This window comes from Hydra viridissima, unplaced genomic scaffold, assembly GCF_058129835.1.
Source record: "Hydra viridissima isolate aposymbiotic clone 2 unplaced genomic scaffold, HvirCarnegie_v1 scaffold_4, whole genome shotgun sequence".
Lineage (NCBI taxonomy): Eukaryota > Metazoa > Cnidaria > Hydrozoa > Anthoathecata > Hydridae > Hydra > Hydra viridissima.
The window spans coordinates 2,483,528-2,506,467 of NW_028324303.1; the positions used below are offsets into that span (position 1 = coordinate 2,483,528).

The 22,940-nt window shown below is 30.8% G+C and overlaps 3 protein-coding genes across 5 annotated transcripts; 2 read left to right on the forward strand and 1 right to left on the reverse strand.

Moving 5' to 3' along the window:
• Nucleotides 1–2,292: 2,292 nt before the first annotated feature.
• On the reverse strand, nt 2,293–3,977 carry LOC149889407 (uncharacterized). The gene has a single exon (XM_090086514.1). It carries the CDS (start codon nt 3,975–3,977, stop codon nt 2,691–2,693), a length of 1,287 nt encoding a protein of 428 aa, XP_089942640.1. The 3' UTR covers nt 2,293–2,690.
• Nucleotides 3,978–12,206: 8,229 nt separating this feature from the next.
• On the forward strand, nt 12,207–15,069 carry LOC145182696 (interferon regulatory factor 2-binding protein-like A). The gene has a single exon (XM_080057897.2). It carries the CDS (start codon nt 12,897–12,899, stop codon nt 14,796–14,798), a length of 1,902 nt encoding a protein of 633 aa, XP_079914023.2. The 5' UTR covers nt 12,207–12,896; the 3' UTR covers nt 14,799–15,069.
• Nucleotides 15,070–16,162: 1,093 nt separating this feature from the next.
• Nucleotides 16,163–19,138, forward strand: LOC149889408 (uncharacterized). 3 transcript variants are annotated; one of them, XR_016452242.1, is made up of 4 exons: nt 16,163–16,387; nt 16,906–18,233; nt 18,336–18,389; nt 18,845–19,138. XR_016452242.1 is itself a non-coding variant. In XM_090086503.1 (4 exons), the coding sequence occupies exons 2-4, from the start codon at nt 17,877–17,879 to the stop codon at nt 18,857–18,859; spliced, it is 426 nt and encodes a 141-aa protein (XP_089942629.1). In that variant the 5' UTR covers nt 16,166–16,387; nt 16,814–17,876; the 3' UTR covers nt 18,860–19,138. The 3 variants fall into 3 exon arrangements, 1 of the variants encoding a protein (XP_089942629.1); XR_016452243.1 differs by having other exon boundaries at nt 16,165–16,387; nt 18,019–18,233; XM_090086503.1 differs by having other exon boundaries at nt 16,166–16,387; nt 16,814–18,233.
• Nucleotides 19,139–22,940: the final 3,802 nt, after the last annotated feature.

Here is a 22,940-nt window from a genome sequence, read left to right on the forward strand (position 1 = left end):
TAAAAAAAACTTTTCAGCCTATAAAGTTTCTTAAAATTTTTAAAAAATTCTCTGCAACTCTTTTCTTATAAAAAAAAAAAAAAAAAAAATTCTTCTTTCGGCAGTTTTGTTTAGTTAAGAAATACTCAGGTGTTATTATTAAACATCAAATTGCCGGTATTTCCTACAACAAATGCCAATATTGCATCAAGAAAACTTCAAAGTTGTGCCAATTTTCTTATTTCTAAATAAAAAAAATTTAAGGACAATTATTATCAATGAGAGGTTGAGTTAGATCCGTAAAACGTCTACTCCATCAGCCATTTTAAAAATATAATCAGACACTCGAGTAAATATTTCTTAAACAAAATTATTTTGCCAAACAGATCTGTTTTTGATTTTTTTTTTTTTTATTATTATTATTATTATTATTATTGTAACAAATTATTTTTATTCGTTATTTTTTTAAAATTTCCTTTTTAAATAATTCTATTTAATTCTTTTATTTTGTTAGGTTTAAACTCAACTTTAAACCTTAAATTTAAATTTGGAAAAAGTTCTTATGAGAGCTTTATATTTTTTTTAGACAAAAAATTTATATAAAAAATCATCATCATAACAAAGTGTAGAATATTTTGGTACAAGATTTTGCAATTTAAACATTCAAAAAGCTAGATCGTTTGTGATAAAAAAAACGTCACCCCAAATTTTTCCCAATATTCGTCTTTACATCTTTTTTTTTTAAACACGAACAGGGTTTAATACAATTATTTCAATCTAAAATTGGTTTCTCAAATCTGTTTCTATTGTAGTTAATTTTCCATTATTTCCGCTCTGATATCTTTTCGTTCTGACATTTTCCGTTCTCAATTTTTTTCGTTCAAACATTTTTCAGTTTTGACTTCTTTTCATTCTGACATTTTACACTTTTGACATCTGACTATGAAATCGATATGTGTATTGAAAAAAAAAATTTTAATTTATCGCAGGGTAGGTATATTTAATTCATGGTTTCACTCAGTTCCGTAACTCTTTTTTGGATATACAATTATTTCAACTCCTTGAACGTCAGGTTTAATGTTAAATATGCATTTTCTAGCTTTTTCTTTCTATGGTAGACCAACTCATAGGCGCCGAGTTCACGGGGGCAACAGGGGTAGTGCCTCCCCAGGAAATTTATACTAATAATATATTATCACGGATTATCATGAGGGCGAGGGTATCTATTCGCCCCCGAGATAATCAGTGATAATATATTGTTAGCATAAATTTCCTGGGGGGGGGGCACTGCCCTTGTTGCCCCCGTGAACTCGGCACCTATGGACCAGCTAGAAGAAAGTATAAAGACCAAATTTTTGAAAATACTTGTTTTCGATGCGACAAAAAGTGTTTATATGAGCTTCTAAGCACTAATTATTTGTTTTCATTTTGAGGCACATTTTCGACTCTAAGATGAATGTTTTAAAGTTTGTATTTATTTAAATTATCACTTTCGTTGTGTTATTACCATTAGTTATTGTTGTCGTTGCTAACATTTTGTTGTGTGTGTGTTGTACTGTGTATGGTGCTGTTTTGACAAAGTTTTTATTTATTTTTCAACAAAGGATTATTTAAGCATTGATTATAAGGTTTTTTTATCATTTCATTTTGGTAAATATGTCAATTTTTTTGTATTTAGAAATTTATTTATGCAATTTTTATTATGCATAATACATATTTACACCCATTTAAAAATTGGTCAAACAAAGGGTTGAGAGATACCATTGTACCTAATTCTCTAAGAAAGCATGAAAGCTAAAACCAGTGTCAACATTGCGCCTAACAGAGAGACACTTTTTCAAAGGAAAATAAGAAATAACTCCATATGTAAATTGTGCCGTATATTGCTCAAAAAAAGATGAAAAGGGCACACAAATTCTTAAAGATTCCGAGATATTGGTGCCGAGACTGCAACGTTGGACTGAGCGTGGTGCCGTGTTTTAAACTACTGTGCGCAATTTAACATTTAATATTTCTTTAACATTTAATACTTAATGAATTTGTGTAAATTTTATTCATTTATTTATTTTTTTTCGTTTTTTTTTATAAGGAAAAAAAAAAAGATTCTTTTAAAAAAAAAATACATGTCTTTTTACCTAAAGAAGTCGTAAAACTAATCGCGCCTTAAGGTGGTAACCCTAGAAATAATTTATTTTTTGAGTTTAAGCTATTTATTGATATTTTTTAGTAAAACTTGATTCTATTTCAAAAAATTAAAAAAAAAAATCATTCAAAAATTTTTTTGCCTTGATTATCCAAAAATAAATTAGTTAAACTTCAAACAATGGGGTGTATTTGAAAACATAACATCTCACTATATAATAACTCTACAGCTTTGAAATTTTGCAGAAATGTTTATTATATATAATATTTTCATTTGTCATAGGATTTTTTGATTTGCCTCGATAACTCCAAAGTTATACAAAATATTTCAGAGTTTATTTATTTTGTCACTCAAATTAGTACGAAATTTCATATAAATCTGAAATTTGCCCTTTATATTACAAAATCCTATGAGAAATGATTTATCAATGTCTTATAAAAATGTCCTGAAAATTTCAGTTCATAAATCCGTACCATTTTTAAAAAGCCGTGTTTTGAAATGTGGAATGTCTCAAAAATTATTAAATCTGGGAAATGAGACTTTTAATAAAGTATTTCAAAAATAATGCTTAAAAACCACCAGGTATATATGAAGTTTGTTTTTCATTTGAAACCTCAACATCCACTGTACCTTTTTTAATTTTTCTTAGTTTTTTACGCTGTTTTAACACCATATTAGAAGATTTGTGCTTCATGTGTTTAACACGTTTATTATCAGCCTCCATTAGTTTCTTGGAAGTTATTTGTCCTTTAATTCCAAAACTTTCCAAAACAGATTTTACTCCTTCCCCACCATCATTGAAATGAAGAACTGCAGAATTAATTGCCAATTCAAACGTTCTTCTGGATAAGAATACATTTTTAGGACAGCGAGTCCATATAATTGCGTTAAATGCTTCATTTGCATTTTGCATTTGTCCATGGAGGCATTTGGTTAGCAATTTATCATCAGATAAGTCTTGAAAAATTGGTTTCAGCTTTAAATAGATCCATATTGGTAAATTAATTTTATCTTTATGAAACTTAGTACCATTTAGTTGATCAAGTTGCCACTTACACCAAGAATTTTTATCTCTGGGACACATAGCATGGCGACATGCAGGATCTTTAAGTGCGGTGCAATGGTAGAGAATGGCTCCAATAGCTTTCTTCATCGCGTATACATTATCAGAGTTTCTCCGAATAGCAAGACCATAGTAGTTTTGCATGGAATTAATAATAGTATCAGTAAGTTTCCCTTTACCATGTATTGGAGTTTTTGTCCCTTTAAAGTTTTTCACTAAATTTCGAATTCTAGTACCAAGTCGCTTTTGTACATGGCCAATACACTCTAATTTCTCAATGTTAATTCCATTCTCTTTGTAAGGATTAGATTCAACAACTTCTTTAAAAGAAGAAGTATCTCCATCTCCTAAATATTGGGAATAAATTATATTGTTTTTCTGAATGGAACGTGCAAACATTTGAATAGCACCGGCAGCTTCCATGGCACCAGAGGATTTAGTATGGTTTATATCATGATTTACTTTCCATCTATCATGTTCAGGTGTGCCTTCCTTGGATCTCCACATTGTACAACCTTTACAGTGTTTTGAGAAAGCCTGATAATCTAAAACTTTATCACCAACAACAGCTGTAACTACACCATTCAATGATGCATGACCTCTCTTCTGCCAAGAACCATCTATTATAACGCGTTTGCAGACTGGCTGACTACTCGCTTGAGAAAATTCTCTGGCAGCTTTTTTCATTGATACTTCAGCTAATTTAGCATATGCAGTTGAAATACAGTTGTCATTCAAGTTGTCAAAAGCTGATTCACCAATACCATACATATTAAAACAGTTAGTAAACATTTAAAATGCTGTCTTCCCTCGACCAATCTCACGGAAACTAATGACTGCTCGAACATTTGACTCATACAATTTGCAACCACGTTTAGTTTTTTGATTAGAATCGTGGCACTCTTTACTAGTGAAACAAGAGTTAATCCAACCACAGCTCATACATTTCAATTCTAATAAATGAGCAAATCCCATTCTTCTTTTCAGGTTATCAATAAATTCTATTGGTTGTTTGTTATCACATTTAGGACAGTACAGAATTGGTAAAATTAACTTTTTCATTTGCTCAATATCCATAAACATAAAATATTTACTATCATCATTATTACTAGATTTAGTAACAAAACCTGCAGTTTTAAGTTTCCTGGAGCTTGCACATTCAGTTTCTAAATCTGCTTTAGTTTTGCTGTTGTTAAAGTTTTTTTCTTTGGTGTTAACCATGTGGCGATTCTTTGGTGGTATTTTTTTTTTTTTTCTTTGCAAATTTTGTTTTGTTGAAATCATTTTTAATAACTAAAATCTAAAAAATTAAAAAATTTAGATAAATAGACTTCAAAACAAAAAAGAAATTAGCATTCGATAAGCAATTCATGTCACCAGACACACTTCATGCCTATCCTTTTAACTTCAAAAAGTGTTTTAGGTTTAAAAGTATAGCTAATAGTCACTATATAGCTTTAAAGTATAGCCATAAAAATGTTTAAAAAATAGTTTTTTGCTGCATTTTTAAGGGCATTTACATGCTGCTAGGGCTTTGCTAGGGAAAGTAACAACAACCAATTCACAATTATATCAATTTGTTGACAATCATATTATTAAAACTTATTCATGCTATACATTTTTGAAAAGGTAATAAATTTCTTAATTAAATATAATAGAAATAATTTTTTTGAAAATTTTATCAAAAATCAACATTTATTTCTAGGGTTACCACCTTAAGGAACTAAATTATCTTACATTTGAATGCTTTTTGTTTTAAGTGAGAAGTACACAAAGAGTACCGTTGCATTATGGATTATACATTGACTAAAAATTGGAACAAACTTCTTCATTATAATACTCGGCCAGTTAGATTCAGCCTAATGGAGAATGGCATACCCAGTGCTTCACTACAAAAATTAACTAAAACGTGCGCAAAGCAGGGCTGTGGAGTCGGTAAGCTGCTGTTCCGACTCCGACTCCGACTCCTTGATTTTATCATGGACCGACTCCGACTCCGACTCCCGACTCCGACTCCGACTCCTTCATAAGTAACCAATTTCTAACAACAAATAGTTGTTTGTTTTACTACAGTTATTTGTTCGTAACAACAAATAACTGTAGTAAAATGTTAACATCGGCTATTTCGTCACTATGATACAAATAATCCAACCACTTTAAACAATATTTATAAGAAAACAATTTCTGAATAAACAACTGTTCTGAACTCTGGTTATGCAATAAACTCTTATGCAGTCGCTAATAACATTATGAATTTGTCAAAATCATGTTTGAAATATTGTCAGTTGGACAATATTTCAAACATGAAAGAGCTTGTTCTTCTTTAAGTTCATATTCTTTAAGAATCTTTTTTACTGAGACCTGGAGAAATTAGCTGGTGTGATTAGTTTTGGCGTCTTTTACTGCCAATCTCTTGGTAACTGCTTCATTTTTTTCAAAAAAGAATTAAATATTGATTGCAAAATAGTTCACTCTGTTAAGAAACACAAAGCGTTCCTTGAGACATTCATTAAGTTCTTCTTTTTGTTTAACAGCTTTTTCAATCACTAATTTTCTAATATTCTCTCTCTCCAGAGAAACAAAGCTAATTGAATACTTACAGTCTTTCTGTTTGTGGAGCAACTCTTTGGTGCTTGGTGGTGGCACGCCTAGCTTTCTACTAAGAATATGTAGCACAGTGCCAGACAATTTAAGTCGGGAGTTAGGGGATCACGAAGTTATATAGTTTAACGGAAGCTAGAGGAGAGCGCAAGGGAGGTGATATATGATTCTCAGTGATAAGCAGCAAAATACCCTATCGCTTATCACTGTTTTAAAGGCCTAAAAATAACATGTCAAACTCCTTGTCCTCCAGTTGTTGCAAACTACAATTTTCATTGTGTCTGGATATCCTACAGCTTTCAGAGCATTCTGGGACTTGTAGTTTTGCAACAACTATAAAATCCTTATGAAAATTATGAAACTTTGAAAGATTTTTTTTAAAACGGAGTCGGAGTCGGTACAATTTTTCCGACTCCGACTCCGACTCCGACTCCAGCCAAAATGAGCTCCGACTCCGACTCCGACTCCGACTCCACGACTCCGACTCCGACTCCACAGCCCTGGCGCAAAGTATAAAATTTTTTAAAGAAGTATAAAATTTTTAAAGAAGAATATTTTCATATTTCAATGACTCTGTCCTCGATGTTTTTTTCAACTTTGACAAAAAAAATCAAGATGTAATAGAGCCAAAAGCTTACCAAACCCCATTTTAAACTTCTTTATTCAGTCATTTTATTGGTTGTTTAGTTTTCTTACAAACTGTATCGAGATTTACTTGCGAAACATAGAAAGTAATGCAAAACTAGCCAATGGTATCGAAATGTAAAATATCGTTTTTCCTGATGCGAAATACAACTTATTTTGCAAAAGAAATAAGTTTAGAAAATATTATTTTTGGTTTGTTTTTTTTAAAGTCAGCACTGACTTACCACTATTTTTTGAATCAAGAACAAGAGTGTCTGTAATGTTGTTTCAATCCATTAATGACGGTTGAGTTTTTACGTAATTTAGACATTCGAAATAGATTTTGACTACTAAACAAACATTAAAACTTTGTTTTTTCCAACGTCAATTTATTTTGCGATGATCATTCAACAATATCAAATCAGATCGTCTAAATTACAAAGACCATCAAATCAGATTGTCTAAAATTACAAAGACCATCCAAAAACTTGAACTAATAACATTTCAAATCAGATCGTCTAAATTACAAAGACCATCCAAAAACTTGAATTAATAACATATCAAATCAGATCGTCTAAAATTACAAAGACCATCCAAAAACTTGAACTAATAACATTTCAAGATCTATTTGCTACTAAACTTTATTTTCGTATAAAATCGTTGATTACAAGACAAAATCTGTTGGTTTAAGTTACCGTTTTAAAAGTACTTCTTTGAGCTTCACCAAATAAAAGTTTTTGTTCAGATTGACAAGCGTTGCTACACTGGGTAGGGGAACCTAATAAACTTAGCAGAGCAAGGATAGTCTGAGAAGAAAAAGGAAAGCGCTCAATATGTGGGGTCAGGGAAAATTTATTACGTTGTACGGAAAAGGAATATAATTTAAATATTGGATTATATTTATTTAAAGAAATATTGATATTTATGCAACTTATTGAAAGATTGGCCAGTGCAGACGGGTAATCGAAGTAAAAGTGGCCGGTAGAACCATTTATCATACAATAAAATTTTGCATAGCTTACCTAATGTCAATCATGCCAATTTGTGAATCAAACATTAAAGGGCTAGAGTGAGGTACCAAGCAAAACATCATTACCTAAAAATTCTTGATGCTTATGCAATGTCCATTAAAATCCATCGCTTCATTCTAAAGGGATGCGTTTGTGTGTTTCAGAAAGTAACTTAACCATTGCGCAAAGAACTCAATTAGGTTTCAACTTAACATTTGGTATGCATGTATGGTATCTGGGTGTGTATTTTATTAGTTCAGTTATCATTTGAAAATTGAAATGATAGTAACACAAAACCCTTGTGATGAAATATAATGGCCGTAGAGCATTTACACTCCTACGCTCATACATGCTTCTGCAGTGCATAGCTTTTTCAGCAAATGTAAGTGATCCGACTTGTTTTTGTAATCTTCTGCAATAACTTTTAGATTCGGCCTTGTTCGCTGGTAAGAATCGTTTCATCAAGTTTTGAAGCCTTATTGTACAGCTAACTCTTTTGTGTCATAAATTGTATCCAAAATTTTTAAATAACTGTTCTTAACAGCGAAGATCAAATCCTATTGATCTTGCCTGAGATGCTGCGTCAGGTTGTTGAAAAGAAGGATTTTAAAGCCTCTTTCTTATGGCGTAAAGGGAGTTGTAGTTTATTTTCCTATAGCTTTTACTTTTTAACACTTTCTCACCTTCAGCCCCAAATTAGGCAACTGTGATCCCAAATGTTTTATCATAAGCTTTGCAACCTCATTTTATTATTTAACTCAACATTGCAGCGTAGATCTCATAAAGAAACAATGCTCTTTAAACTTTATAGTTGCTTCAAGTCTTTCTTATATTTTTAAGGAAATTCTAGTTTATTGGGCTAACTCATGTTTCATTAATTCAGTAGGCCAGCTCTGCTGTGTGAACATGTAAAGATTTAACTATTTAAACGCTTTGCCAATAAAATCCACATCAAATATATTCTACAAATCAAAATGATAAGTCCGTTTGCTTTTTGTGTGAGTTTCAATTGTTTTCTTAAAATCATAAATCCTGTGCAAATCATTATTTTTCGTCAATTATTTATCGCTACCATCTAATATATGACAATTGAAAAAATAACAGGTTATACTGGGTAACATTAAGTAACATTAGTAAACTCGTGTTTTTTTTTTATGAATCTTGTAACTGATTTTTATAGAAAAAGCTATAAAAAAAAAAAAAAAAACATGCAAACTCTTCTTTTATTTAAATCTATATTATCGTTACTTACTATTTTCTTAAGATACACTACTGACCAAAAGGGTAGAATCACTTAAAACAATGCAATTTGTACAAAAATACATATAAATGCCACAACTCAATTGGATAGCGGTAACTAAATTTCGCTTTCATCAAAGAAACCTCTGTTTCTTTTATAACTGCCTTACACAGTCTTGTCATTCTCAATACAACTTTTTTTAGTATTTATCATCATCATCATCTTCATCATCATCATCATCATCATCATCATCATCATCATCATCATCATCATCATCATCATCATCATCATCATCATCATCATCATCATCATCATCACAATAACAGTCTCTATCCTGTTATCCTGCTATCTTATGGTTATCCTGTTTCAGAACAAAGCATTTACCAATTAAGCATAGTACTGATGGATTTGCATTATTCTCCAGAATCTCTATAACCCTTCAACCTCAATATGATGATTCCAAACTTTTGGTTGGTAGTGTATGTAAGTAGGTTTGGAAATAATAAATAGTTATTTATATTTCGATCATTCTAAATTGTTAGTTATGGGGGGGAGGGGTGGCGGAGGGAAAGAATCTTTATCACCTTCAAAACGTAGAGTTAATGTTGTTGTTGTTGTTGTTTTTTGCATAAATTAAGTGTATCGTTGAGAAAATTTTCAAAGAAGTTGATTGTCACCAACCATAGCAAAGAAGTTAAAAAAACACCTTTACGTATTTTCAGAATACTATCCTTACCAAGTGTGGTGTGTATACTAAAAATACATAAAGAAACTAACAAATACAAAAATCATACCTTGGTTTTTCATAAAACGAGAAGACAATTTACAACTTCGAAGTTGCCGTTTTAACAGTTAGTTTTTATGCAGTTGAAAAAAGCTCTTAGATGTTTTGGCTAACAAAAGGCCGAATTGTTATGCAAAAAAATCCAATATTTGGGCGATTAACCAATGGTAGAAAGTTCTTCGTCAACGACTGTAGTCCTTAGTTACCATTTTCATACTTGAAGCAGTAATTTATCATAACTGATATTATCACAGCTTCAACTATGACAAAGACATCGTCGATATTGATTATATTTTGTAGACTCTCTGAAAATATATCATGAAGTGAATTGTGTCAAACATTTTTTTTTTTTTGTCGAGAAAATTTGGGAGGAATATTTAGAAAATATTTCTCTTTTTTTGTAGATTCTACGCGAGCTTTTCTATAAAATTTACCAACAACAAGGTGTCAAAACGGAAATGTAAATTATTACTTTGAGAATCTTTGAACTCATGGCAGACCTAATTAACTATATGTTTAAGAGAACATGATGCCAGTCTTAACCATGGTTAGCAAAAAAGCAAGTATGTAAGATTTATTGTTAAAAATACAATTGAAATCTGTAAACCACTATTTTATAAATTTGTATTTAGCCGAATCTTTCCCTCCTTTAAAAAATAAAAATCTTTTAAAAGTTGATTTTAATTTTATCTTTTTTTTCGAATTAAAAATTGGACAGATATAATTAAAAGACTATAGAAGTACTTTTAAAAAATAGTTGAGACAAAAAGGACGACATGAATGCTATCGTCATGGCTTTTAACGTCATTACGTTAAGGTTATTTTTAATATAAATAAAGAGATAACGATGTTAGGACGAAAATTCCCAGCGAAAAAATTATGCAATTTTGAGATTTTCTAATTTACTTAAATAAATTTCAAGTGTTGAAATAATTTAGTTAAAAGAAATTGATAGAAATTTTCTTAGTATTTTTTTCTTTTTCTATCAGTGACTCGAAATAAAAACAATGAAACTCCAACTGGTTGACTATATTGGTTGATATATATATATATATATATATATATATATATATATATATATATATATATATATATATATATATATATATATATATATATATATATATATATATATCAGGCGCGGATCGAAGTGGTGGCTACTGTGGCAGTTGTCACATAGTTTAAATTTAACGGCAGCCACGTTAGTTTTGGGTTTTTTTCGCTTAAGGAATATCCCTAAAAACTTTAATTTGTCTGCCTTAATTTAAGGATTTTGGCTATAGAGATTCCTGCTATGGCCACAACGGTTCTTATTATACGTTACCAACTTTTTATTCAATCATTAAATTCTGTGAAAAATTATTAAAATATCGATCTTTTATCAAAATTTCAACCGCGAAAATAAATTTTGGCCACACAGTTACAAATTCCTGGATCCGCGCCTGTATATATATAAAAGTTTTCGAATTTAGCAACCTACGTATAGTGGCGACGCTAGTGGGAGGAGCTTTTTGATTTGATTCAGAATAGAAATAGAAATATGTTCGTGTTAAAATATGTTCAATTTACTGTCTATCAATTGTTTCTGTTTGTATTTTCGTTATCATTTACAAAACAATTATTGGAATTTTATAAGTCCCAAATCCAACGACGACTTTTGTCCAGCTACGTATTAAGATTTCTTTTGTTTTTTTGGCAGTTTTTTTGTACGCAAGATTAGCTCCAGTTGATTGTTTTTGCTACATTATCATTTTAGTACCAAAAAAATATTGGCAAATTCGATTTTAAATGTCAGTGTCCTTTACTTACATAAATGCTGACATATTTGTTAGTGGGTGTCCGGGCTTAAGAACCGTTTAATTGTAAATATCAGAATAATTGCCGCATACGGATCCATTTTTTGATTTTTAAGCCAAAATTTAATTATTTGTTTGTTTAACTTTTTTTCTTCTCCTTATCGCGTTTATTAAACTGTTTTAATTATAAATGAGCGCTCAACAACATTTATATATAAAAGTTTGCACTACAAAATGTTTGTGCAACTTCATTTAAGTAATGAAAGGAATCGTTTATTTACAGCGTATAATGGATTTATTCGGAAGTATTTGAAGAAGAAAATTTGATCAATGATGTAATCTTGACAATGTAGACTTAAACCGCTAACCTTTTGTAATCATATAATGACGTCACTTCCATAAGATGTTCAATATTTTGATTACGTTCCGCAATCGATCGAGTCAGCGACCTATGATGTGTGTATATGCTTGCGTATCCGCGTGTATGTTTGTGTTTGGCAGTGGTGAGGGGGGGAGATAGGGGGCGGGGGAGAAATAAATAAAATTTACAGCGCTCTGCTGCAGGTGTTTTTTAAAAGATATTTGTTTTCCCATTATTTACAAAAATCATTTATCGTTGTAACTACGTAATTTACTCTTTCATTAGTTTGAATTTTCTTGTTGTCAGCTTGTGCGTTGCATAAACTTACACTTACGTTAAACAAATCAAAATACGGAACTCAGCGATTAAAATGATGCAACCACCTTAGCGGCTATTAACTATGTCATTAGAATTTCAACCGTTTAAAAATTAAGTGTTTTAAAAGCTTTTAAATCCTTGTTGAAAATAGTTGGATAATACAATGACTTTTGTTTGTTTTTTTGTTTTATTTATTTATTTTTTTTGCATAATTTCTAAAGCACAGCAACCGTTTAATCTTATTACGTAGTATTAAATGCTACGTGACTATTCGTGTATAAACTTCGTCGTTGCGGAGTAAACCAAAAAAAAAGTAAAACATTTTTTAAAAATAGAATGAATATAAACATGATAATAGTGACGTAAAGTTAAATCACTTTTTTGATTCTTCCAAATGGTCTCAATTAAAATAGCACAGCAGCAAATTTGTTTTTGATATATTTACTGGTGTGGTTTTTTAATTAAGTTTTTGAAAATTTAGGAAAAACGAGGCAACAATATATTGCGCCTTAAAACTGAATAATTACTTAGATTTCATTCACACAAGCGAAAAACATGGTTTAATCATAGTACGTTAGCTTGAAATAAATTGTTGTTTTATCGTTAGTATGGGCAAGGTATAAGATATTTAAAAAGATAAATTACTTTGAACCTAAATTAATCTTACTAGGCTCTGCAACGAAGCGTTTCAAAAAAATAAATATGAAGTCGTTTTGCACATTGCACCAACCATATAAGTATAAATCGTATTTTACAAATGGAATTAGTGACGTCATGGATCGGTGATGGTTGTGCCAGGTGAATGAAAGTTGTTTCTTTCGACAATTCACGTCTGATAACGAACAAAAAAAATCTTTTAAACACAAAGGTGAAAGCAAGGCGCAAAAAATATATATATTAATAATGACGACTTCAACCTATTTTTAGAATGCCAAATTTTTATCATTTCTTAAGAAAAATTGATAGGTAATAATTTTATGGAATATTTATATTGGACTAAAAATATGAGCACAAGCAGATTTCAACGTCAGCAATGTTATCTTTGTGATTGCCCCAGAGCACCTTGGGCTATTCTTAACGATTTTAGCGAGCCTATTTGTCGTGGATGCTGCAATTACGAAGGATCTGAACGTATTGAAGCTGTTATAGATTATGTACGATCCTTGAGAAAAGGTTGGGATCAGCAAGTAAGAGCATTAAAACCAAACATGAACTCTACTGGAACGTCCATAGGTTCAAGCCCTAGCCCGGGTGGTCACTCAAACGGATCAATGGAAACCATTGTTAGCATAGCTAATAGTACTTATCCTTTCTCTCATTACAATGGTATGCCTCAACAGCTTGATCATTTTCGATTTTTACACAATCTAAAAAGTGAGCATCATGGCCCCTCAGAAAATCATACAGGTGAGAGTTTTAGTCAAAAAAATATGTTTGCAGTTCCAAATGAACCATCACCTCAAATTGCTCCTTTAAACTCTCGAACTGCAGATGAATCTCATGAAGAGCATCGTCGTTTTTTAGCTAGTCTTACTGTCAGTAGTAATAAAGACAACCATGTTAGAGTGCCAATAATTCATAGACCAGAATACTCTGAATATCCTGATATTGTTAGAGAAACATTAGAAGTATTAAATTCCTGTGTACCATTTGATATACGCTTCAAAAAAGATCACAATCATATTGGTCGTGTATTTTTATTTGAAGCTGCACCAAGAACAGGCACATCATCACCAAATGAATTTGAATTAAAAATTCATATAGAGTATCCTCGAGGTTCTGAAAATTTTTGCCAAAGTGCTTCTTCAGTTGCCAAGCAAATGTACCAAGATTCAATGAAAGATTACAGCCGGGGACTATCCTCAGGATTTAAGTATCTAGAATATGAAGTTCATGGGAATGAATGGAGGTTATTGGGTGATTTGCTTCCTGAACAAATTCGTGTGTTTAAAGAGCCTGTTGGGCGTGTTTATTTACCAATGCGTTTAGTTGATTATCCTTCATTTCATTCAATGCCTGGAATGGCTGGTCTTAATAAGTATCGGCCAAAAAGAAAAGCTGAAGATGTTGAAGTTATTGGAGCTCCTTCTCGAGCCCCTCGGCGTACATACAAAGAAAGAGAGGATGAGCAAATTCAAAGGCATTTATGGATGCAGTCTCAAGTTGATGCATTGAGACTTTCAATGGCACATTTAACAGGAACTCCAGAAGAAGCAATGCATCTTAATTCAATTCGCTCAGGCAATATGCTGGACCTTCATCACCATCCTACACCTCTATCTCATGCACCTTTAACACCAAATAGTCAACCCCTAACTGCACCTCATCAACCATCTCCAAAACCTCCATGGAGTGTCCCGTCTTCAATGGCAGCATTGATAAGTGCTGCCAGTGCAGAGACTAATGGAAGTTCTAAGGAGCCTCGAAAACTTCTAATAGAAAGTATTAAATCCAAATCTCCTCTGCATGAGAAATCTCCATTTCATGACAAGTCTCCACATCAAGAATTATCGGAAATAAAAGACAATGCAAAAGCAGATGAAATAAATGATCGAAAAGAAGAAAACTTAACAAAAAAAGTGAATATGAAAAATGCTAATCAACTTAAGTGCAGTATCTGTGAAGATTGGTTAGAGGATACCCATTTTGTACAATGTCCATCTGTTGCTGCTCATAAATTTTGTTTTCCCTGTTCAAAGGATAGCATTAAAAAACAAGGGTTTGCCAGTGATGTTTTTTGTCCTAGTGGTAAACAGTGTCCACTCATTGGAAACAATCTCCCCTGGGCTTTTATGCAAAGTGAGATACAAACTATCCTAGCAACAAAACCTCGATCAAGAATTATTCTTAAGGAAGAAAGCGTAGAAGATAAATCTTGATTTTTAAATTCTTTTTTTTGTTGTTGTTGTGAGTGTAAATAATAAAAAATATATATAAATTATATATAATTTTTAATTTTCCTGTTATAATCTTGGATTTTTTCTATAATCTTAATATTTTTTGTTAAACATAGCTTTCAATTATTTTTTTTTTTTTTTTTGCATTTTTTTGACCAGTTTGCTTTTCGTTTTCGTTATCTTCATTGTTTCACTTTCATTTCGACAAAGTTTTATCTTTGTATTTATTTATTTTTAAGTTTATGAGGAAAAATTTTTTTTTCTTTAAGTAAGAAGCGTGAATAATTTAACATTAAATAAGAAGCCTGAATAAATTTGCATTAAGAAATGTTTTTTGATTAAAAAGCAAACTTTTTCATTAAGAAACACGAAAGCTGTCCGCAAAACTTCAATTCTTATTTTCCACGAAAAATATGCTACTGCCCTATTTATCGTTCTGTTCATTCTTTCCGATATTTTTTTTTTAAACAGATTATATACTTTATTAAGCAAGCTTGAATGGATTGTTTTTTTGCGGGAGTGGGCTACGAGAACAAATAAAATTTGACAATTGGTTCTGCGCAAACAAAATACTTTAGTGTTTCTACGGCAACTATAATTAGTCAAGCCTGTCATTCCTTTACAATTTATTCGCTTTTAATTGACACGAGTATGACGAGGTGTTTGTTTACACACAAAAAAGCATCATTTAAGAATTATATACTGTCACTGAGTGGGAAGTTAATTCTTTTTTGCTTTCGCTTAACTCGTGTTCTTTTTTTTTTGGCAGAGAAAAAAATTCATAAAAGAAGCGAGAATAAAAACGACCAAAATCTTATATATAAAGCCGAAAATTTGTTTGTGTGGGTTTGTCCCTTATAGAAATCCACACTTCAGGACCAATCTTCGCCAAATTTGGCATGAGGTTCTAACTTTTCAAGGGCCAGGTTAAAGGATATGTTTCAGTGCCTAGGGGCCACCTCGGTTTAATACAGGAAGTACTTTAAAGTAGGGAATTTCAAAAATCGCTTAGCGGAAATTGGATTTTGTACATATCTTTTAATGATTTTTCATATTTAAACCTTTTTAAGTTTATTTATTTATTTGCATTCAGTTTTTAATTCTAAAATAATAATTTTAAAAGTAAAAAAAAAAATTAGTTTTAGTTTTTTTAAAAAAATTGCATTTTTGTTAAAATTATATGATTTAAATTATCTGATAAGTGTTAAATTTCTTTAAATTATATGATTTAAATTATATGATAAGTGTTAAATTTCTATATTATTTTTATACGAAATTAAAATAATCATATATTTAATCGAATGTAAAACTAGAAATAGAAAAAAAAAGGTTTTTGCTGATTTTTTGATTTCTTAAACATTGATTGATTTAAGCATGTGGTCACATAGGTCGCCTCGTTTTTTTTTGAATAAAATATAGCTACTGCGAATTGACTTTATTACCATGCAAAAATATTCAGGCGACCTCTGTGACCTCATGCTTAAAAATCATTTTTACTACTGTGAGTTTTATTCAAAAAATCTACAAAGTTCTGTGAAGGAAATGAAAACTCCGAAGTTCAATAACATACGGTAAGTTTTTATTTCATTCAGTTTTACCTTGCGATGGTTTTATAAATTATCAAAATGATTTAATTCATTCTTCGTCAACTTTTAACACATGCATTTCGCCCAAGGCATATATTCTTAAGAAAAAATTTTAAAGCCTGTGCCAAATTTTTGCAGTCTATGTTTATTGCACTAAATAATGCTGGTTGTATTGTTAGTTTTAAAATTTTTCGAAGACTGGCTTTTGAGTTGATAAAAAACTTTAACAAATGTGGAAAAAAAAGCAGTTTGTTCTTCACTAAATACAAAGAATTTCTGGATAAAAAAAATAGAATAAAAATCATATCTGTGTGTTTATATATATATATGTATATATATATATATATATATATATATATATATATATATATATATATATATTAAGTTAAAAGTTGTACACACATTTTATAGATGTTTTAGAAGAAATACTGTAGCAATGGGAAATCTTGAAGCAGGTATATTTACTGTACCTTAAGCACTAAAACCTAGAAAACCTTTTTTAGAAATTACAAGTAGTATAAAACGTAAAAGAACTGATAATCTTCAGGGAAAAAAACTGGAAGAACTTCAAGATGCTGTAAAAAGGTTTGCATCTAATCACTCTACTGCACCCAGTTCTACTTTATATGTTTCAAATTTATGATTACATACTTTTTGCAATTTGAGACTAACAGACAAAACAAGGGCTGAATTTAGAAAAATTGTTACACAAAATCACCATCTTGTTCCTCAAGGTTTAACCAAGTTAAAAGAATATGTTGGAGATTCAAAGAGGAAAAAAGATAATATAGAAAAATCCTAATCCAAATAGTCCTGATGCAACCCATCATCTTATGTTTTGTTTTGCCAAAGAGGCTGCTAGTTTTATTCACGAGAAGTTTGAACATTTACAAAATGAAATTTTGTTTTTAGAGAAGATTAAGTTTACACTTTAAGACAATGTTTTGTTATAAATTCAAGTTTTTCAACTATTTATTCCACAATGAATGATGGTAAAACACTTAATGCTGTGGTATCAAAAAAGCTTTAAAAAAATATAGCATCTCAGTGCTTTATGTATGTCAAGCAAGTCCTAAGGAGTTTAATTTGGAAACCATTTGGAATAAAGATAAAAATGTAAACAAGAATATATTGAAACTTGGAATTTATAGTCTTCATTTTTTGAAATGTAGCATGGAGTGGGTCTTCAATATTGCTTGCAAACTTACAGCGGTGAAACAAGGAAAAAAATTTCCATTAAAAAACAGCCAAGTATTTATTGAAAAATAAAAAAAATTCCAGCACTTATTCAAAATACAATTAAAAATAAGGCTATCTTTTATCAGGAAGGGAAGTGGTACATCGAACACTGGAAATGTTGCATGAAAATTCTTTGTTCGATCTGTGACTGGAAGAATTTTATATTTGAATACCAGTATGATCAAACTATTTAGGGACCTGCTCATTGATATGAATAGTAGAACCACAAGACCGGATGAAAAATTTTCAACAGAATTCTAAATGTCTGTTTGGTCTTATTTCTAATGATCAGTTAAAAGCCATTCCACTGTCACAGTCTGTGCATAGAATGGTAGTTCATGGTGTTTCTTTTATTAAGTATTTTAAGTGTTCAATAGGTTCATTGTCTGAGAGTGCCATTGAAGCCAGAAACAAAGCCAACAAAACTGCACGAGTAGGTCATGCACGATTAATTTCTTTTGCCGAAAATACTAGGGATACAGCTAATTATTTATTCATGACATCTGAGATGTACCTATACTGCAAGAAGAACAAAATACAAGAGGTATTAAAGCTAAACTGCAAGAAGATTCAGCTGATAACAGTTCTTAAGGTAAATATTGGAGAAAGCTATGTGTATTTTATTTTTATTTATTTTTATTTTCTTTTTAGATATTTAATTTTATGATTTAATTTTATTGATGATATATTTTAGGTGCTGGTGGTAGCCAATCTGATATTTCTGAGGTCTTTTCACATAATCAACACAGTATGTTTTTTTTATGCTTGCAAAAAAAAACAAAAAACTAGTGGTCAGAAAAGTTGAAACATAAGAATCCCAAACTTTTATGTTTGAGGAAAAACTGCGTCAATTGGCCTCAAATTGACTCAATTTTGCCATATGTTTTTGTTTTTCTCAAAGATGTGTCTAAAGTTCTATTATACTTAGTGATGCATAGTGGAATTCTTGAAGGCTTGTTGTAAATATTAAATGTTGCTCCACATAAGGATTGCTGAGACATGTTTGCAATGAAAATTTTAATTATATTTCAATTATATCTATCTATTACAGTAAATGCAGTTTTTTCTTGAATGTATGATTATTAGAATTAGAATTTGATAATAGATAATTTCTATAAAATATAGTTTATATCTTAAACTCTACTATTTATCATGATAATAAAACTTTTTAAAATTTTATTGTTTGTTGTTAATTACTTTTAGGAAGTCAAAGTGTAATGGTTCGTATTAAGAAAAGAAATCAAGGAAGTATCATTAAACCATGCCACTGTAATTGATAAGCAACTTTTAAAAAAAGACTATTTTCATTGCCACATATTGTTAAAAGCTATTTTAGCATCAGAACCTTTATTCTGCAATTAAAGGGAATGGAACTTCTGGAGTATTTATTTTATTTTTATTTATGATAAAATATTTACGTTATTTCTTTTTTTATTTAACATGAAAATATAAGTTGGAGATGCCTGTAACCCCTAAAAAAGATAAACTGATATATCAGACTTAGAGTTTTAAATATCAAAAACTATCGGTTTTACATCCTTTTAATCAAAAATCGAATTAGTCCGAATAAACCGACTAAAAAACCGGAATGAAACCGATTTTAAAAAAGACCGGACTTTTTTTTACAAATATATACATAAACAAACAATATCTCATAATTGCTGCTTTGTTAAAAAAATTACTTCAAAATGTTTAACAGTTCTCTAGTTATAAGGCTGTTTCCTTTTTTTCTATCAGCGCGACGCATAGTGCAACGGTGCGATGGCAGCAATTGATGACGGCCCAATAACAAATGTAATTATAACGGTATGCGACTACTCGCTAGAAGCTTGCCAGACTCGCGCCTGTACTGGCCCGTCACTAATATAGTCAACACGGGGTGCGATGATTCGCCGGAATTCTGGCTGGTGTCGTGTGCTGCTTGGGAGGTTTACAGGATATGACCCCAGGAGCTTTAGAAAAAAATGGGAATTTCACAAAACGTTTCTTACAAAAGTTAGTCATCATAAAATTGTTGTTCCAAAAGTTCACTTTCTATGTAGTTCCCAAAAAATTTAGTTCTAAAAAAATCAGAGTCAGAAATTCGAAAAATCTGTTTATTTTTGATCCAGAAGAAAAAACACAGAATATTATATATCAAAAGGCATTGAGTTAAGCAGAATTCACTTCAGAAATTATTTGCAGTGTTCATTTTCTCCCGTTTGTGTTTGATCTAAATTTTGGTTTAAGAATTAGAAGACTTTTTGGCTTAAATAAATAAACGCTTCTTTTTAACAATAAATCTCCGTAAAAAGTTTGATTTTCAAATAACTTAAGCAGAGATAAAGATGGTTTGTAAGCGTTTCTGCCTAAAATATTACATTCGGTATCAAATAAAATGAAAAATTAATCTATCATTCAAAAAGTTTTTTCCATACTCCCATAAAATATAACCCGAACCATAAGATAGACTAAAAGAAATATACATTGCCTTCCTCAAACCCAGTTGTTATTAACAGCGTATTGATAACAAATCTTCTAACAGTTAAGCTTTTTTTTTAGTTCAACAAACGTTCCTGAAGTGAAAAAATCCTTTTACTAAACCTTTTTTGTTTTTTGAAATATATTGAACGAGAGTTATTTTGTAAAACACAAGCTATTTTGGTCATTATTGGAATAACAACTAATGCTGAACCACCTAGTTGCCAAATATTCATTTTCCTCAGATCTCTGTATTAGTTTTTACTTCCATTTTCATGATTACCACCATTTGATGATATAAAACGCAGAATTATAGATATTTAATTTTCTTTTAGCTTTAATGCTTCGATGCATAATATTTGTTCAGTTTGTATTATGATTAAAAAGGGTCTTTTTTTCCACAAAGCTTAAAATGTGCATAAATGTTTTGGGCGAAGATACTTGAAAATAGAGATATTTTAAAACATAAATATCTCGCTTGGAATAATTAAAAGACTTTGAAAAAGTGATTTTTCGTAATCCAATAGTAAGAACATTAACACCTTTAAAGGGTTTTGCTGGTTCTTCTCATGTGTATTAATCTCAATTTTGACTTTGTGTGGCTATTTTAAAAGGAGGTCTATTCAATCGACTCAAGGGCAATAAAAGTTAAGTTCAAAAATTTTGTCAGATAAAAATTATAAACAGTTTTCATAAGAAAAATGTACTTGAAACAGATGCTTAATGTTGCTAAACTTGTTTCTTTTTATACGGTGTGCCAACTTACCTCGAGGGTAAAGACAAAGCTAAAATGCCAAATAAAGCAAAATCTCGTAAAGACTGTCGTAAAAGTGTTTGTTTTCTGTGTATCAGAAAAGCAGACAGAGAACTCACTGACTTCACAATAAATGGAGCACTTAAATTGTTGAAGACTGAATTGAACTTCAATGATGAAAGAGTACCAAGGGGCATTTGTACTCATTGCAAAACTCTACTGCAAAGATATGATCAAGGTGAGCTCAAATTTCCACTTTCTCAGTTTTTTGGCTACAAAAATATTTTAGTGAAGCAACAGTCTGGTGGTTGTAATTGCCTTCTGTGTCAAATTGGAATACTGGAATTAAACAAAGTGTACCCATTGTCAAGAGCACAGTAATCAGAATGCTGATCCAACAACACTCAAAAACAAACCAATACAACTGAGAAAAGATGTTCCAGATGTCACAGTTTAATAGGAACAGGACTAAGTCATCGGTGCACAGAAAAAACTCCCCATGATAACCTAAAAATATTAACTGAACATGACAGAGTTGCAGCAGAACAAACTTGCATCATCAAAGATTGTAAATAAAGAAGCATCACCGCATGGAACTATTAGACTGTGTTAGAGTAAAGGAAGAAAACTTCCTCTTACTGTGAGACCATTTAGTGCACAGTGTTTTTTTTCCAAGAATGATAAACTTACAATAGAAAACCTCCTACAAATTCAGTTAAACACTGGTTTATCTAACACAGGAATGCAAGAGCTAGCATCTTCATTAAAAAATGTTGCTAAAAGGAGAATTGTTGAGCCACAATATAAATCCAAATTCAGCCTAAGAGGAAAAACATTGGCAGATGTTTACACTCTCTCACAAATTGAAACCTAACACAACCAAAGTTCTTCAAAGATTTCCAAACAATTTTTCCACTGCAAGAATTTAGAAGAACTAGTTGAAGAACTTTTTTCCACAAGAACTGTCACACAAGACCATCTGTTGAAAATTAGAATTGATGGGAGACAACATTCCTCAAAATCAGTCTTTGAATTGTTAAGCATTCTAAAGATCAGCCAGGTCAGTCCCAAAAGAAGTAATGGATGTTTGAGAAACCATTTGAAGATTCTGGAATAAAGAAACAAATGTTGGTTGTTATTGCTGAAAAATCAAGATAATTATGAAAAACTCACCACACTTCTTTATCTTATCAAAGCTAAAAAAATTTCCAATTTCTTTTCTCATGTGACGTGAAAATTGCAAACATTGCTTGTGGTCTTCAGTGTTATGCTAGTAAATATCCCTGTCGCTAGCATGACACTGACTCCAAAAATTTTTCAAACTGTGGTACTTGGAGAATAATAAAATTTCAACTTACCCCTGTAGTCAACTTACTTCTGTAGCCAGCTCTAGTCTCCGTTACGTTATGACAATTTTTTAGAATTAGATTTTTTTTTAAGGGAAAATTTAATTGTGTGGCTAAAATTCCAAATTGTAGACGATTATAATAATCTTCTTTTTTTTATATATACAACGTGAAGTTGCGCTATTTGGATAATCGCCGAGTTTATCAACTTTTTTGCTAAAGAAACTAATGCTTCCGTGAGAATTTAAGGCAAACGATAGACACGCTTTAAATTCATGCTCGATATTGCTTTAATTGAAGTCTAGAAAAGTATCTACTTTACTTTTATTTCCTCATATAGGGTCTACCTATCTTATTTTAGTGGGGATTTTTTTTTTGGATCACTTTGAACCTTCATTAGATCAAAATAGAAAACTTTTACTTTATACAGGATTTGATTACGAAAGATATAAAAATTCGGCTGAATTTTCTTTCCCTGAATCGATTCGGACTATTGTGTAATACCGCCAAAAAAATCTTGCAATTATTTCGGATTGGTTGGTTCAGTTTTAAATGATTTACAGTAATGCTTCGAAAACTAAATCTGCAGCATCTGGCGTTTTTAAAACAGTGCCGTTCATAATGCGTCCGCGTAAATATTCCAAAATAACTTGCGGTTATTAAAACAATTGGTCACCAATGGTACTTCGTGTAATAGAATTTTAAAAAAAATTGTTAATTTTTATTACTTTTTAAAATG